Source organism: Rhinatrema bivittatum, chromosome 19, assembly GCF_901001135.1.
Source record: "Rhinatrema bivittatum chromosome 19, aRhiBiv1.1, whole genome shotgun sequence".
Classification (NCBI taxonomy): domain Eukaryota; kingdom Metazoa; phylum Chordata; class Amphibia; order Gymnophiona; family Rhinatrematidae; genus Rhinatrema; species Rhinatrema bivittatum.
The window spans coordinates 5,726,533-5,741,273 of record NC_042633.1 but is presented as its reverse complement, the minus strand read 5'-3'; the positions used below and the strand labels follow the sequence as shown (position 1 = coordinate 5,741,273).

General features: G+C 46.3%; 1 protein-coding gene across 1 annotated transcript in view; it reads left to right on the top strand.

Annotated features, from left to right (window-relative positions):
* The window catches only part of LOC115081094 (vomeronasal type-2 receptor 26-like), a 94,426-nt gene extending 80,328 nt beyond the window's left edge, over positions 1 to 14,098 (top strand). Inside the window, exon 6 of the mRNA XM_029585605.1 lies at positions 13,185 to 14,098. Coding sequence (XP_029441465.1) covers positions 13,185 to 14,098 — 914 coding nt within the window. The remainder of the gene's footprint in view (positions 1 to 13,184) is intronic.
* The last annotated feature ends 643 nt before the right edge of the window (positions 14,099 to 14,741 follow it).

Genomic DNA, 14,741 nt, shown 5'->3' with positions numbered 1-14,741 from the left:
TGTGATGGTGATGCTCTTTTTCCATAAACTGTGTCAAAATCTGTAGATAAAAATTACCATAACCGGGAACATGCAGTGTGTGAGAGAGTAGTGAAAAGAGAAGTACTCATGCTAACACTGCAGTACTTGTAAAAAGACAAACCACTTTCAATAAGCAATAGACAGTGCTCACTGCAGTGGACACTGCTAGTGACAACTGCGTCTAGTTTCCATCATGGCACTGGGATTGGAAGATACTGAGGTAACAATGACAGAGGGAGAGGAAAAGCTTTTCTTCCTTCTGTAAAGGCACCTAAAGTTCAAATCTCAGTGCTTTGAGCACCAAGGGAGCTTCAGGGGATTTTTTCCGTTCCAGAAATGCTGGGATCTGAAATGGGAGACCCAAGTTGGCTCTCCCTCGATGAAACATCTAATTCAGTTAACGGTGGAGGAGAAGGTGAGAGGCTGTTGGAAGCCAAAGAACCCTTCGCGTTGATCCAGAAACCAGCTACAGTGACTCTTGACTCAGTTTGGGATTTAGTTATAAATATATGGGCAATGTTATAGCTGATTGTTCTTCTAAAATTTCTACACTATCTCAGCAGTTGGAAACAGTCTGCAAGAATAACCAGCTTCAAAATCAAGAAAATCAGGAAAAGTTTAATCATATAGAAGAAGAACTGAAAGTAATCAAAGGAGTACAAAGTTCCCTAATTCAGGATGGTGACACCCTGAATAGAAGAACTGAGTACGTTGAAAACGGGCTGAGACATCTGAACCTGCGTCTTTTACATTTTCCAAGGGTGGTGGGGGAATTGCCACGTTTTACTCTAGAGAGATATTTCCTTGAAATTCTAGAATTTTCTTCAGAAGAGATCCCCCCCCCCCCTTGGATAAAGTGTATTTTTTACCATCTGGCTCAAGATCTCAAGCGCAGACACAAGTTGTAGATTTGAACAATCTTACAGATTATCTGGAATCTTCCAATTATGAAGTAACAGAAAGAGCTATACTATTGGGGTTATAGTGTCTAACTATAACCCCAATAACCTTGGGGTTATAGTGTCTAATGATATGAAGTCTGCGAAACAATGCGACAAGGCGATAGCAAAAGCCAGAAGAATGCTAGGCTGCATAGAGAGAGGAATATCGAGTAAGAAAAGGGAAGTGATTATCCCCTTGTACAGGTCCTTGGTGAGGCCTCACCTGGAGTACTGTGTTCAGTTCTGGAGACCGTATCTACAAAGAGACAGAGACAAGATTGAAGCGGTGCAGAGAAGGGCGACCAGAAAGGTGGAGGGTCTTCATCGGATGTCATACGAGGAGAGATTGAAGAATCTAAATATGTACACCCTGGAGGAAAGGAGGAGCAGGGGTGATATGATTCAGACTTTCAGATACTTGAAAAACTTTAACGATCCAAAGACAACGACAAACATTTTCCGTCAGAAAAAATTCAGCAGAATCAGAGGTCACGAGCTGAGGCTCCAAGGAGGGAGTGGTGGATGCCTGGAATGCCCTTCCGGAGGAAGTGGTGAAGTCCAAAACTGCGAAGGACTTCAAAGGGGCGTGGGATAAACACTGTGGATCCATCAGGTCTAGAGGAAGCGTATAAAGAGGAGGCAGCAAAACACTGCACGGAGTGGCAGTAGCCACAGAGGCATTCACGGAGCGGGATGCCAGTGGCCAGTGGTTGGTGTTCCACCTTCACGGAGTGGAAGGATGGAGGGCTGCCATCTCTAAATTAAAAAAAAGAAAAAAAAAACAATAAAAAAACAGGGATGGGTTCATGGGCTATAGGTATTACCAATTATTAGGCTTATTCAATTACCAATTATTAGGCATTTCAATATTAGATGATAGTTAATGTGACCTTCAAGGCATACTTCACTTTCAATGCATATCCAGCATAGCTCTCTGCTACAACGACAGGGGAGAAGAAAAACTAATACTTCACGCATATCCAGCATTGCTCTCTGCTTCAACGGCAGAGAGCTATGCTGCCGCTTACCCAACTAATCAAACTTAATATTTCACTTGGAGGCAGCTCCATCACTGCTCTCTGCATTAATGGTGGGGGTGAAAGGGAAATAGAACCTAAGGTTACTAAGAGCCAAGAGAAACAGATAAGTGTGTGAAAAAAGAAGTGTAAAGCTTGCTGGGCAGACTGGATGGACCGATTGGTCTTCTGCCGTCATTTTCTATGTTTCTATGTTTCTATGTATTGGTTACTTTTCTGACTGATAGTGATTTAAGCACAGTCATGAAGAAATACTTCAAGAAATCTAATCTTATTTATGGGACAATTAGTGAGAGTCTTCCCGGACTTCTCCAAGATTACTCAAGAAAGAAGGAAGGGTTTCTTAGCCTTGAAGCAGGAAACCCTGGCCCTAGGGACGTCTTTTTTTTCTAAGATATCCGTGTAAATGCCTGGTCAAGTTCAGGGGAGATAATTTTGTTTTTATTGCCCTGGAACAACTAAAAAAGTTCATTGAGTCAAGGAAGCTGATACCATCTGTTGGGATTAATGTTCTGACAGAAACTTCATATATGTAGCGGTGTTATGCTATGTTATTTCATATATTTGTTTCCTGTATTCTCCTTATTGCCTTCCCCCCCCCCCTTAGATTGGGGTCTAATGGATACAAAGATGTATTCTAGGAATATTTTTTTTCCTTATTTCAGTGTGTGAGAGAGTAGTGAAAAGAGAAGTACTCATGCTAACACTGCAGTACTTGTAAAAAGACAAACCACTTGCAATAAGCACTAGACAGTGCTCACTGCAGTGGACACTGCTAGTGACAACTGCGTCTAGTTTCCATCATGGCACTGGGATTGGAAGATACTGAGGTAACAATGACAGAGGGAGAGGAAAAGCTTTTCTTCCTTCTGTAAAGGCACCTAAAGTTCAAATCTCAGTCACTGAGATTTGAACTTTAGGTGCATTGCGTGATTGTCTGTTGCCCGGAGAAGGCAGGGGGATCCGAGGGAAAGATTTTAACTTTACCCTTCCTTTTGGAGTTATTTTTATCGCGGAAACAAAGTGTAGGTGAGGCGCCGAGCAGAGCAATGCTGGCGTTAGACCGCCATCTTAGCTCCTCTCCCCCGCGCTAAGAATATTTTGACTGCTCCACTCCTACTATAATCTTTTCCCTTTCCCCACCACTGTCAGTGCCAATGCCACCCTCCACTGACTCCTAACTAAAGAGAAAACAGTGGCAGCCGGTAGCACATGTTCTTCAAGAGTTACCTATATCTTGCTTGACGCTGCTTGTGCCCTGGTTTCCCCCATGTGAAAAAAATCACTCTTTAACTTGGGTGGGGGAGTGCTTTGTAGCAAAGTCTATTCTTTGTGGATATATTTTGAAATTAATAAATTAAAAAAAAAAATATATATTCTTAGCGCTCCTCCCTGATGCCGCCTGAGAAAGGTCTGCAGCAGATCTTGCAAGCAAGTTCTTATTCAGTGGAATCATGTGAGGGCTTCTTACAATCAGAAGAGATAGAACGGTCTATAGTGGTGGAGAAGTTTGGGTGGGGGGCAGGGCTGGGACACAGGTATTAGGCAAAACGTACACCCTGTCAAGCCCTCCCGGGTCACACCCTTCCCACACACAATTAAAAAGTATGCATGTATAATATTTTTACATGAAAAGGACATTCAAAGTACAATCTTCTGAGGTAAAAATATCACTTACAACATGTATATTATATTTACATGCAGTCCTGTGGTGGCAACCAGAAAACCCTGCCGAAAAAAGTAAAAAGGAGACTTGTAATTGGTATTAGGCCTATTTTAATATTTGTTGGCTGTGGGCTTGGCCTTCAGTTAGCCTCCCACACCAAAACAGACCAACTGCCAGCACTCAGACAGTAATAACTCTACCTATTAAAATGCAACACTGCAAATTATACTAGCCTCTAAAACACATATACACCTCCTTTTAGGAAAATAGAACAAGCTGGGCTTCTATAGCTTCCTACACAGAAACTGCAAACCAGCAGAATATCTCACTTCAGTCATACATGTAGAACACAGACAGACCTTCACCCAATACAGCATAAAGACACCATAAACCTTAAATAGAAACATGTAGAAAACTCTGAGCTGGAAACCACAAGAAGCCAGACTGAATGCAGTGCAACAATGGTAAAACAGAAACATAACCATTCATCATTAAACAAACAATAAAATCAAGAATGATACATTTTCAATAGAATAAGACCATACTAATAATTTAAAAGTCATACACATTTTCAAAATACCAATAAACTCTTTAAAAACAGCATACAATAATTAAAATGAATAAAGATTAAAAATTCCCTGCTGTCTATACCTGTGATCTTTTGAATTCCAGATGCCTTGAGGTTGTGGATTAGCAGGGGGAGAGGAGAGGGGCTGTTGCTCACAAACATTATCCTCTCTCTGTCATATGTACATACATGCCTGCTCACTGACACATACACACAATCATGCTCTCTCTGACATACATACATGCTTTCTCTCATACACACACACACGGACATACTCTCTCATAAATACACAGACATGCTCTCTCTCATACATACACACAGAGACGAGTCCTTTATCTCATACACACACACACACACACACACACATACACAAATGCTTTCTCTCTTATATATGCACATACACAAATATGCTTTCTCAAACATACACAGACATGCTCTCTCTCATACATACACACACATAGACATGCTTTCTCTCTCATTCATACACAACATACCCTCTCTCTCATACATACACACACATAGACATGCTTTCTCAAACACACACAGACATGCTCTCTCTCTCATACGTACATAGACACACACAGACATGACACTCTCTCTGCTGTTATCCACTAATTATAACATATTCTCCCATACATCATTGAGTAGGTATATTATACCCAGCTTGTACACTCAGTGCCATGTGAGCATGCAGGAACAGATGGCCAAGGAGGAGAGGGGAATCACCCATTTCACTAGCAGCATCTGGAATAGACAGAAGGCTACATGTGCATATCTTTCCTTGACTGCACACTTGTGGCAGTACCATAGGGATGAAACACTTGTGCTCGGTTATCTGCCCCCCCATGTACCCCAATAAAAACTCAACACTGTTTGGCTTTTAAATTGGCCGCAGTTTATTACCAACATAACCCGAGCCCTAATGATAACAAGAACAATAACCCCTTTTGCATCCCCCACTTTTTCCTTCCCCCCCCCCCCATCTATGCCCCGTTTCTCCACCACCTTAAACCCTAATGGTGGAGCCACCCCCTCCCCCCTTTTCCCTACCTGCTCTGCCTCGTACCAGCGAGAGCAAGCTCGACCGCGAACCCTGGCCTCACGGTTCTGCGATCCTCCCGTGTAGCAGCCCCCCCAACTACACGGGGCACCCCCCCCCTTTGCCCTAACCCAACACCCCTTTTAACAGTAAACATGAACTGGGCTCGGGTTTACCGCCACAAAACTACCGACCTAGTCGGTATGTTTCCCCCACTGCGGCCTAACTTCCTCTCGTTCCACTAAACCCTTTACCATTTCGCAATTTCTTTTTCGAGACCCTCCTGTAACATGTTATTAAATAAGTCCATGCCGACCTCCGACAAATGTATGCCGTCTCCACTAAAGAGACCCACCTCGCACTGCCATGACCACGGATGCCTTATCCAAAACCCCCCTTCCCAACCCATCCATTTTCCCATTTGACGGTTCAGTTTCTTTACCCCCGAATTCCATATCAGTTCCTCTTTATTTTTTAAACGAATTATTATATCTGACCACCCAATTCGAATCTGGGGCCATCTAATCATTAATTATGCCAGGTCTTTTTTGATACATGTGAGCAGTGCTCGGCACGTCCTTGATCCAATATCGTTGCCCCCCTAAATGTATCACTAGTATGTTCGGGGCCCCCCACATGTCAATTCGGTCTTGTATGAAGGATCTCAGATCGTCCCATCGCATTCCTCTCTGACTGAACCAAGCTAACTTCCAGCCTTTCCGTTCCAATTCCAGATGTTCTCCATATGGACGTTTCAAGGCCCGCCATTGCGCTCTATGAATATATGAATGGCCCACGATCCAGGCACATCCAAGCCCGTACATGCATCCCCTGCTCTCTGAAATAAGAAGACCAATAATTAACAAATTCTCTCGCACCCATCCCCGCCACCCGCCTCCCTCTTAACCTCACCCTTATATTCCCCTTCGGTCACCTGTCTACTTGCCTTTGCTTTGTTGCCTAATATAACCCTTAATTGCCTTCGACTTCCACCTACCTATCCTTTGAATCTCCTCCTCGTCCACGCCCGCTTCCGCCGCTGAAGTAGCCAAGCCAATCCGAAACGAATGCGAACTGTAACATCTGTGATCCCTGCCTGCCGTCTGCGCTACGTACCTCAGCACCCTAGAAAACTGATATTGTGTGAGCGCTGATCCGTCCGCATGCACCAAAAAAGGCCCACCCGTGATCGGACGCACTTGTAAGTAAAATCTGGCTGTGCGTACTGGGCATACTACCCAATCCTCCGCTTTCACTAATCGTATAAAGGTCCCCTTCCCTGTTTGATCCGTCTTGGATTTCCGTACCAGCAATGTGATACTTTCTTGACCCACCCGTACGCAACTGACATCCATACCTTGTCTCTCCATACTGTAACGAGATTTGGCTATTAGCTCACTAACCCGCATGGCCCCGAAAAAAGCCCATGAAAAAGCTACTCGGAACAACGCAACTTCAAATTCGGACCAACAAACTTGAGGTAAACGCAGTGAAAATTCCCTTAAATCTTCATATCTAATAGGCAACCTTTTATCCACCTGCTCCCTTGAGCCTCTTTTCCATTCTCTCAACACTCTCCGTAAACGAAAACTGCTCGTCGGAGTCCCCCCGCCTGCTATCTTCTGAAAAAAGGCATATCCCGCTAATTGTGCGGCAACCGTGCCCCTGAAACCCCTTCCCTTCTTGCTTTTAACACAAATCCCACTAATAAATCATCTGTCGCCGGTCCTCTTTGCAAAGCCATGTCCCGCAAATAAGCTGACACAGCCTCGTTGCCTCTGGCATAGCTCTTCCACGTGTTAGGGGCGACAGAGATTTGTATTAACTCTCTTTCTTCATGTCTGCAAGTCATCACTAAGAATCCTCCTGTTCTCCGTGAACTCTTCCAACCTTACCTAGAAGGAAAGTATGAACCATGGCCTGCCTAACTTAGGAAACCTGTAACCCCTGCTCTACCCACCCTTCCTTGGTCTGTCACCTCCCTGCCCCTTATATCCTGTTTGGAATTTTTTTTTTTTTTTTACTGCCTCCATCTCTGCCCACCCTGTCCATCCCCCCCCCCCCAATCTACCCCGCACCTACCCTACCCCCTGTACCTTTGGCATTTTTATTTTTTATTTATTTATTTTTTTTATTTACATTTTATTGAATTTTTCAACAATTGTTACATTGTAAAAAATACAGGAAAATACTTCTGTATAATATAAAACATAAAGAACTTAACATTGCCTAACATAGTATTATTTATACCTCAGTATATAGTCCACATTATGGGAGGTCTTATACAAATAATATTCTCATAGTAAATCTGTAATTAAATTCTTACAGCAGGAGAGTATATCAATTTGTTGCAGATACATTTCTCAACACTTGTTCTTTATCAAGCAAAAATGACTCCAAGTGGGGAGGATCTTGAAAGATAAATTTATTCTTTTGGTACGTTACTGAGCACTTACAAGGAAATTTTAAATAAAATAATGCACCTAAGGCTAACACTCTAGGCTTAAGTGTCAAGAATTGCTTACGTCTTATTTGAGTTGCTCTAGCAACGTCTGGAAAAATTTGGATGCGTTGTCCACAAAAATTTAATTCTTTATTTTCAAAATATTTTTGCATAACTAAGTTTTTATCTCTCTCCCTACAAAAAGTCACTAATAAGGTCGATCTTAAGGATATATCATCCTGGGAGGCTTCTAAAAATGAAGTCAAATTAGGAGATTTTTGGACAACATCCATATCCTCCTGACCCTCTTGAGTCCTTATCCTTGTCTTAGGGACATAGTATATTTTAGATATACTAGTCTCATCTAATGTTACTATAGACAAAACTTCAGAGAAATACTTTTTAAGTAACTCAATGGCAGAAATTAGTCTAGTTTCTGGAAAATTCAAAAACCTTAAATTTCTACTCCGACTTTGATTTTCCAAAGTTTCCATCTGACGGTGGATAACTATACCATCTTTTATTGAGGAGTTATTTACCTCTTTAAGAATTTCTATCTGGGAGGACATAACCTTTGTTTGTTCTTCAACATATACTAAACGATTACTGTGTCCTTCCAAAACATTTTTAATTTCAGAAGTGGTTATTCTATTCTGCTCTATAGAATCAAATATAATCTTCTGGAGTTTATCTACAGCTACCCACACATCATTTAAGGTAATATTCTGGGGAACAGTTGGTTCGTTAGTCGCACCCTGCGGTCTCGAATCCAAATGTTGCCCTACTTTTACATTAAAGAAGGGAACAACATCTTTATTTATATTTACTGAATCATTCAGTCCAATGAAACCTTGGTGTGTAGGTGATACTGAGTCCATACCTGGTTGAGTCATCTGCAATGGCCTTTGAGCCTCAGGAACTTCAGGGGATCCCGATGAAAAGGAAATATCAGGAATTATCCTTGAACTATTTTGTCTCACCCCTCTTACTATGTGGGAGTCCATAGGTCCCCTCACAGGCAGTCCCGGAGATGAGGTCCAAACTTTAACTTTCCTCTTTCTGCCCATAAAAGGTTTGATATAGCAAGGAAAAAATTCGCTGGAGGGGCGCGCGGCTTAGGCTGCGCGCCGACGGCTGTGCGCCGTAGCTTCTGCCCTCTTATGTGAGCCAAGTTCCGTCCCCCAACGATGACCTCACAGGGGGGGCGGAGCGTCAGGGAAATCACCCAGCTGTAGTTCCTCCGGTTTCAGCCCGGGTAGGGCTGCAAGCCTCGGTCTCAGTCCCGGCCACAACCTCTCACAGGGAGAGGACTCTCCACAAGAAAAACCTCCAGCTCAGCACCGCAGCTTCTGCCCTCTTATGGGAGCCAAGTTCCGTCCCCCAACGATGACCTCACAGGGGGGGCGGAGCGTCAGGGAAATCACCCAGCTGTAGTTCCTCCGGTTTCAGCCCGGGTAGGGCTGCAAGCCTCGGTCTCAGTCCCGGCCACAACCTCTCACAGGGAGAGGACTCTCCACAAGAAAAACCTCCAGCTCAGCACCGCAGCTTCTGCCCTCTTATGGGAGCCAAGTTCCGTCCCCCAACGATGACCTCACAGGGGGGGCGGAGCGTCAGGGAAATCACCCAGCTGTAGTTCCTCCGGTTTCAGCCCGGGTAGGGCTGCAAGCCTCGGTCTCAGTCCCGGCCACAACCTCTCACAGGGAGAGGACTCTCCACAAGAAAAACCTCCCGGCATTTTTATTTTTTAGTTCGCACTTGTCTACTGCACTTTGGAAGAACCCTGTAAACATTTCGTGCTTGGATGGGCACCGTTACAAGTCCCACATGCGTTTCTAAACTTACAGTCCGGAAATAAGCAGGTGGCTCTATTATACTGCCAGCATACGTCTTTCTGTGAATCCGTACCTTTGCTATCTTTATTCGCTGACCCTCCTTTGACTATATGCTTATCTCCTCCTACAGAGCTACTCTGTCCTTCTGTCCCTGCCTCCGGGCCAGCCCTCCCCCCGCTGGCTTCCTTCCCTTGCCTTCCCCCCTTGTTGGTCATTTGGGTCAGCCACAGGTTAATGTCCTGAGTGCCCCCAGACATAAACCTGTTGCCCGCCATTTTTTCCCTGAATTTCTCATCATAGTTGAGTCTCGCCCAACCTTCATAATCTTTAAACGCTCCTAAAATGCTGTCACCGTATGACAACAGTGCCCCATGCAAATCTGGTTGATAATGACCCACTACACTGGCTAGACGGAAAAAACCCCCTCACCCAATTCACTATATTCTTGGCCACCTTGAGACCAGGCTCCATAGCTCTCCTTTTCTTGTTACCCTTCTTCTTCCTACCTTTTCCACCCCTTCTACCTTCAAGCAATTGAAAGATATTAACATATCTCCTTTTTCTTATTCTTCTCTTCAACTTACTGGGCACTCCCACAGTTCCGTGAGCGATGCCAACGCGGGGTGTCCCATGTCCTGGGATGGCCCAACCTCTCTGCGCCGGAATACCCGACTATCCTTGCTGGACGCAGACTCAGACTCTGATTCTGAGCTACTGTCAGTACTCGAACTATCTGATGTTGACCTTGCTCTCTTACCCTTCCTTTTCTGCCTTTTACTTGCCTTACTTGTGTGCTCTTTACCTTCTCCTTGTCTAGGCCCCATGGTAACATCTCCTCCTCTGGGACTCGGTGCCTTGGTCCCGTCGCATGCCGTCCCAGCTCCATAGGCCCCTTCGGCCTGCCTGCTTCTCCGCTTTGCTCTCTGCGAGGTCCCTGAATCGATCTGCTCCTCTTCATCTGAAACAATAAACATACTGACCGCAGCACCCATCCGCTCATCTCTAGCTGCACATCGCACGCGCATCATGTCCCCTGTCTGCTGCGCTTGTGGGAACGTTTCCCTACCCTTCCCTTCATCTTGCCAACTTGCCCACCTCACTCCCTGCCCCTGCCGTGAGTTCGCTGGCATGCTGCCATTCCCCTTGATCCCTCCCCAAAACCTCTTTTTCCCACTGGGTATTCCTTCGCTCTCGCTCCCATGCCCTCAAGGCGCACACCAACCTCGCGCGCACGCTCTGTGGGCCTCCTGCTGCACTCACCGCACATTTGGACCTCGTGCTCTCCGTCTCGCTCACTTCCTCTGTGCTCCCGACTGCCATCCTCTGCCGCACCTCGACTCCTTCTCTTCTCCTTCTCGCATGATCCAGTCGCTCTTCATCCAACCCGGGTATCCGATGTCGCGGTCCAGAACTGGTGAGTCCCCTCCTTCCGGATCGGCGATATTGGCATGCTCCATCCGCCTCCGTATCTCCTCTCCCCTTAACGCCTCCATTCGAGTGCCACTTTGGCCCCCCTGGAGTCAGCCCCACTGCTGCAACATATTCGACTATCTCCCGCCGTGTCTTGCTGCTCGCCGCCCCAACCTGCCTACCCTCCACTATCGCCCGCTTGTATGGCGATTCCACGTCTGAGCCCAACGCATACAGTGATAACTCTAACTGCCCCGTGGCGCTCGAGGGGGCCTCTTCCTCCCTATCCATCCTCTCATCGCTACTTTCCGCTTCTGAGCCGCTCTCTCCTGACTCCGCAGCTAGACTCAGGCCCGAATTGACTCCCACTACCGGGGGCGGTTGTATGGCCTCACCTTCCAGCTCCTCCCTATGCAGTAAGGCTCCGACCGCTGCACCTCAACCCTGCTTTTTTCCGAGCGCTCTACTGGGGCCTCCTCTGCCCCCTCTGCCTCCTTTATCTCCACCTTTCCGCATTTTTACCACGGAATCACTGGCCGTGGGACAACAAGCTGGTTAGCTTCCTCTCCCACTCGCCGCTTTCTGCTTCTGCTGCCTTCCTAACCTACTTCACCCTCTCTACCCTATCAAATTACCCAAATTTGAACCTGACCGTTAACCCCCCCTTTTATGTTTAGCTCCTCCTACCCTTCTCTTTCCTGCCTAATTTTATTAAACCTCTCGTTCCTTTTCTCTATCTCTCTTACTTCCTATTCCACGCACTGTTTCCCCCATGTTATCATCGCAGCTCAGTAGGCCCTCGCTGCTTTTTCTGTGTCTGAGGCAGGGGCAGACAGCAGCTCAAGCATGGACAGAGCAGCAGGGTACAGGAGGGCTGCTCTGCACACCCAGGTGATGGACAAGAACCATACCTCAGTGAATATCTTAGCAGCAACAAGGAAGATAATAAAGGGCTGGCAGCTAAAGCAGAGATACAGGACTGTTATTCCTGGTTTTTGTTTCATAACAGAAAAAGCCAGTGAAAGTTGTGGGCTATGAGTGGATCCATGGCTTTAAACACTTCCTCTATCTGACAAGGAACAATATGCCAGCTTAGTCCTGATCAAGAGGACATTTTCACAGCTAAAGTCTATGGGGCGGATTTTAAAAGCCCTGTGCGCGTAAATCCTTCCGGATTTACGCGCGCAGGGCACTCGCGCGCCGGCGCACCTATTTTGCATAGGCCGCTGGCGCGCGTAAAGCCCCGGGACGCGCGTAAGTCCCGGGGCTTTCTAAAAGGGGCGTGGCGGGGTGTGGCCGGAGTGACGCCGCGTTTTGGGGGTGGCGCCGCGCATGTCGCGGCGTTTCGGGGGCGGCGATGTGGGCGTGGTTTCGGCCCGGGGGTGTTCCGGGGGCATGGTCGCAGCCTCCAGACCAGCCCCAGGGACTGGAACACGGAGCGGGGCTGCCGACCGGCGCGCGCAAAGGTAGGGGGGGGTTTAGATAGGGCCGGGGGGGTGGGTTAGGTAGGGGAAGGGAGGGGAAGGTGGGAGGAGGGAGAAGGAAAGTTCCCTCCGAGGCCGCTCTGATTTCGGAGCGGCCTCGGAGGGAACAGGCAGCGCGCGCTGGGCTCGGCGCGCGCAGGTTGCACAAATGTGCACCCCCTTGCGCACGCCGACCCCGGATTTTATAAGATACGCGCGGCTATGCGTGTATCTTATAAAATCCAGCGTACTTTTGTTCGCGATCGCGCAATTTTTTAAAATCTACCCCTAAGAGTTCTTTCTATTCATATACTGTATCTTAGCTCTTCATGCATATAGAATTAAGCTTTTCCTCTTCCCTGCCCAGCACCAGGTATGTGAGTGGGTTGCTCATATCTAGAAACTGGACAAATAAAAAAATATATGTGGGCAAATGGCTGAGGTAAGCAGGCAACTCTGCCAATCCTTCCAATATTTATTTTTATTTATTTATTGAATGTATATCTTTCCAATGCTCTTCTAAGTTTTAATGTAGTGAAATGGATTAAAAAAATCCTCTGAGAAATAAATGTCTATCAGCCATGACTGATGAACATGAAAATATTATATCCCAAGATTCCTCATTAAGATACTACAACACTGCACATTCTGGTACAGGCAATGCTACGGAGAAAAATTATCCATAAATATGGAAAGCTTGGTTTCAAACTGCTCTAAACCTAATGCATTCTATGAGATACTGAAGCAATATTCTTTCTTCTCAGACATGGACACCTGTTGGAAGTGCCCAGAGGATCAGTGGCCCAATGAGAAGAGAGATGCCTGCATCCCAAAAGTGATAACCTTCCTGTCCTATGAGGAGCCTTTGGGGATAGCGTTGACTGTCATTAGCATTTTCTTTTTTCTCATCACTGGTGCTATTCTGGGAATCTTCATTAATTACCGAGACACTCCCATAGTGAAAGCCAACAACCGGGAACTCAGCTACATTCTCCTTGTTTGCCTCATGCTCTGTTTCCTCTGCTCATTCATATTCATTGGACATCCTAAGGACATAACCTGCATTCTCCGACAGACTGTCTTTGGGATCACTTTCTCCATCTCTCTCTCCTCCATCCTGGCAAAAACCATCACAGTGGTCATGGCCTTCCAAGCCACCAAGCCTGGAAGCAAGCTCCGGAAATGGATGGGTTCCAGGGTCTCAAACTCTATTGTCCTTTCCTTTTCCCTTATTCAGACTGTTCTGTGTCTTTCCTGGTTGGGCACTGCTCCCCCATTCCCATATCTTAATATGCATTCAGAAACTGGAGCAATTCTAATTGAATGTAATGAAGGGTCAATAATTGCTTTTTACTGTGTTCTGGGTTATCTGGGACTTCTGGCTGGTGTCAGCTTCATTGTGGCTTTCCTAGCAAGAAATCTGCCTGACAGCTTCAATGAGGCCAAGTACATCACCTTCAGCATGCTGGTGTTCTGCAGTGTTTGGGTGTCCTTCATCCCAACGTACCTGAGCACCAGGGGCAAGTACATGGTGGTGGTGGAGATATTTGCTATCCAGGCTTCTGGCGCTGGACTTCTGGGCTGCATCTTTATCCCCAAATGCTATATCATTCTGCTGAGGCCTGATAGAAACAATAAGAAGTACCTGACAAAATATGCAATGACTGAAGTGTCTTAGAAATGATAATAGCAATATTTTCATAAAGGAAAACCAAGTAATCCTATAATAACCAAAATAATTTGTGAATTTTGCTGCAGTTACATTTCACTTCTCATACAATGCAAACATATTTACATTCAGTACATACATGCAAAAATACAGATTAAACAATTTGGGTAGATTTTAAAAGGAACACTCTTCCATGTGCATGTGGTTCCCGGCATGTGCACATGGACGTGTCGATTTTATAACATGCGCGTGCATGTGCGGGCGGCTCGCGCAGGGGGGGTGAAATTCAGTAAATTACGTGTGGTGACACAATCGGGCCTTCCCCAGTTCCCTCCCAGTCCGCGGAGGAAATTTCCCTACCCCCCTTCCTAACTTTCCTTCCCTTTCCCCTCTCCAGCCCAACCCCTAACCCCTACCTACCTACCCGAAATTTTTTTTTTCGACTTACTGCTCCTCCTGATCAGAAGTAGTTTGTGCGCACCAGCTGGCTGCCGGCACGTGCTTTCCCGGGACAGCAGCTAATGGCCGCTGTCCCAGCCAGCCTCTGTCCCACCCTGTCCCACCCCTCCTCACCGAGACAATGCTCTCCAGCCTGTCCCTTTTTCAGGGCCTGGCACTTGTGCATGTATCGGGACTTATGTGCGTGGCTGGG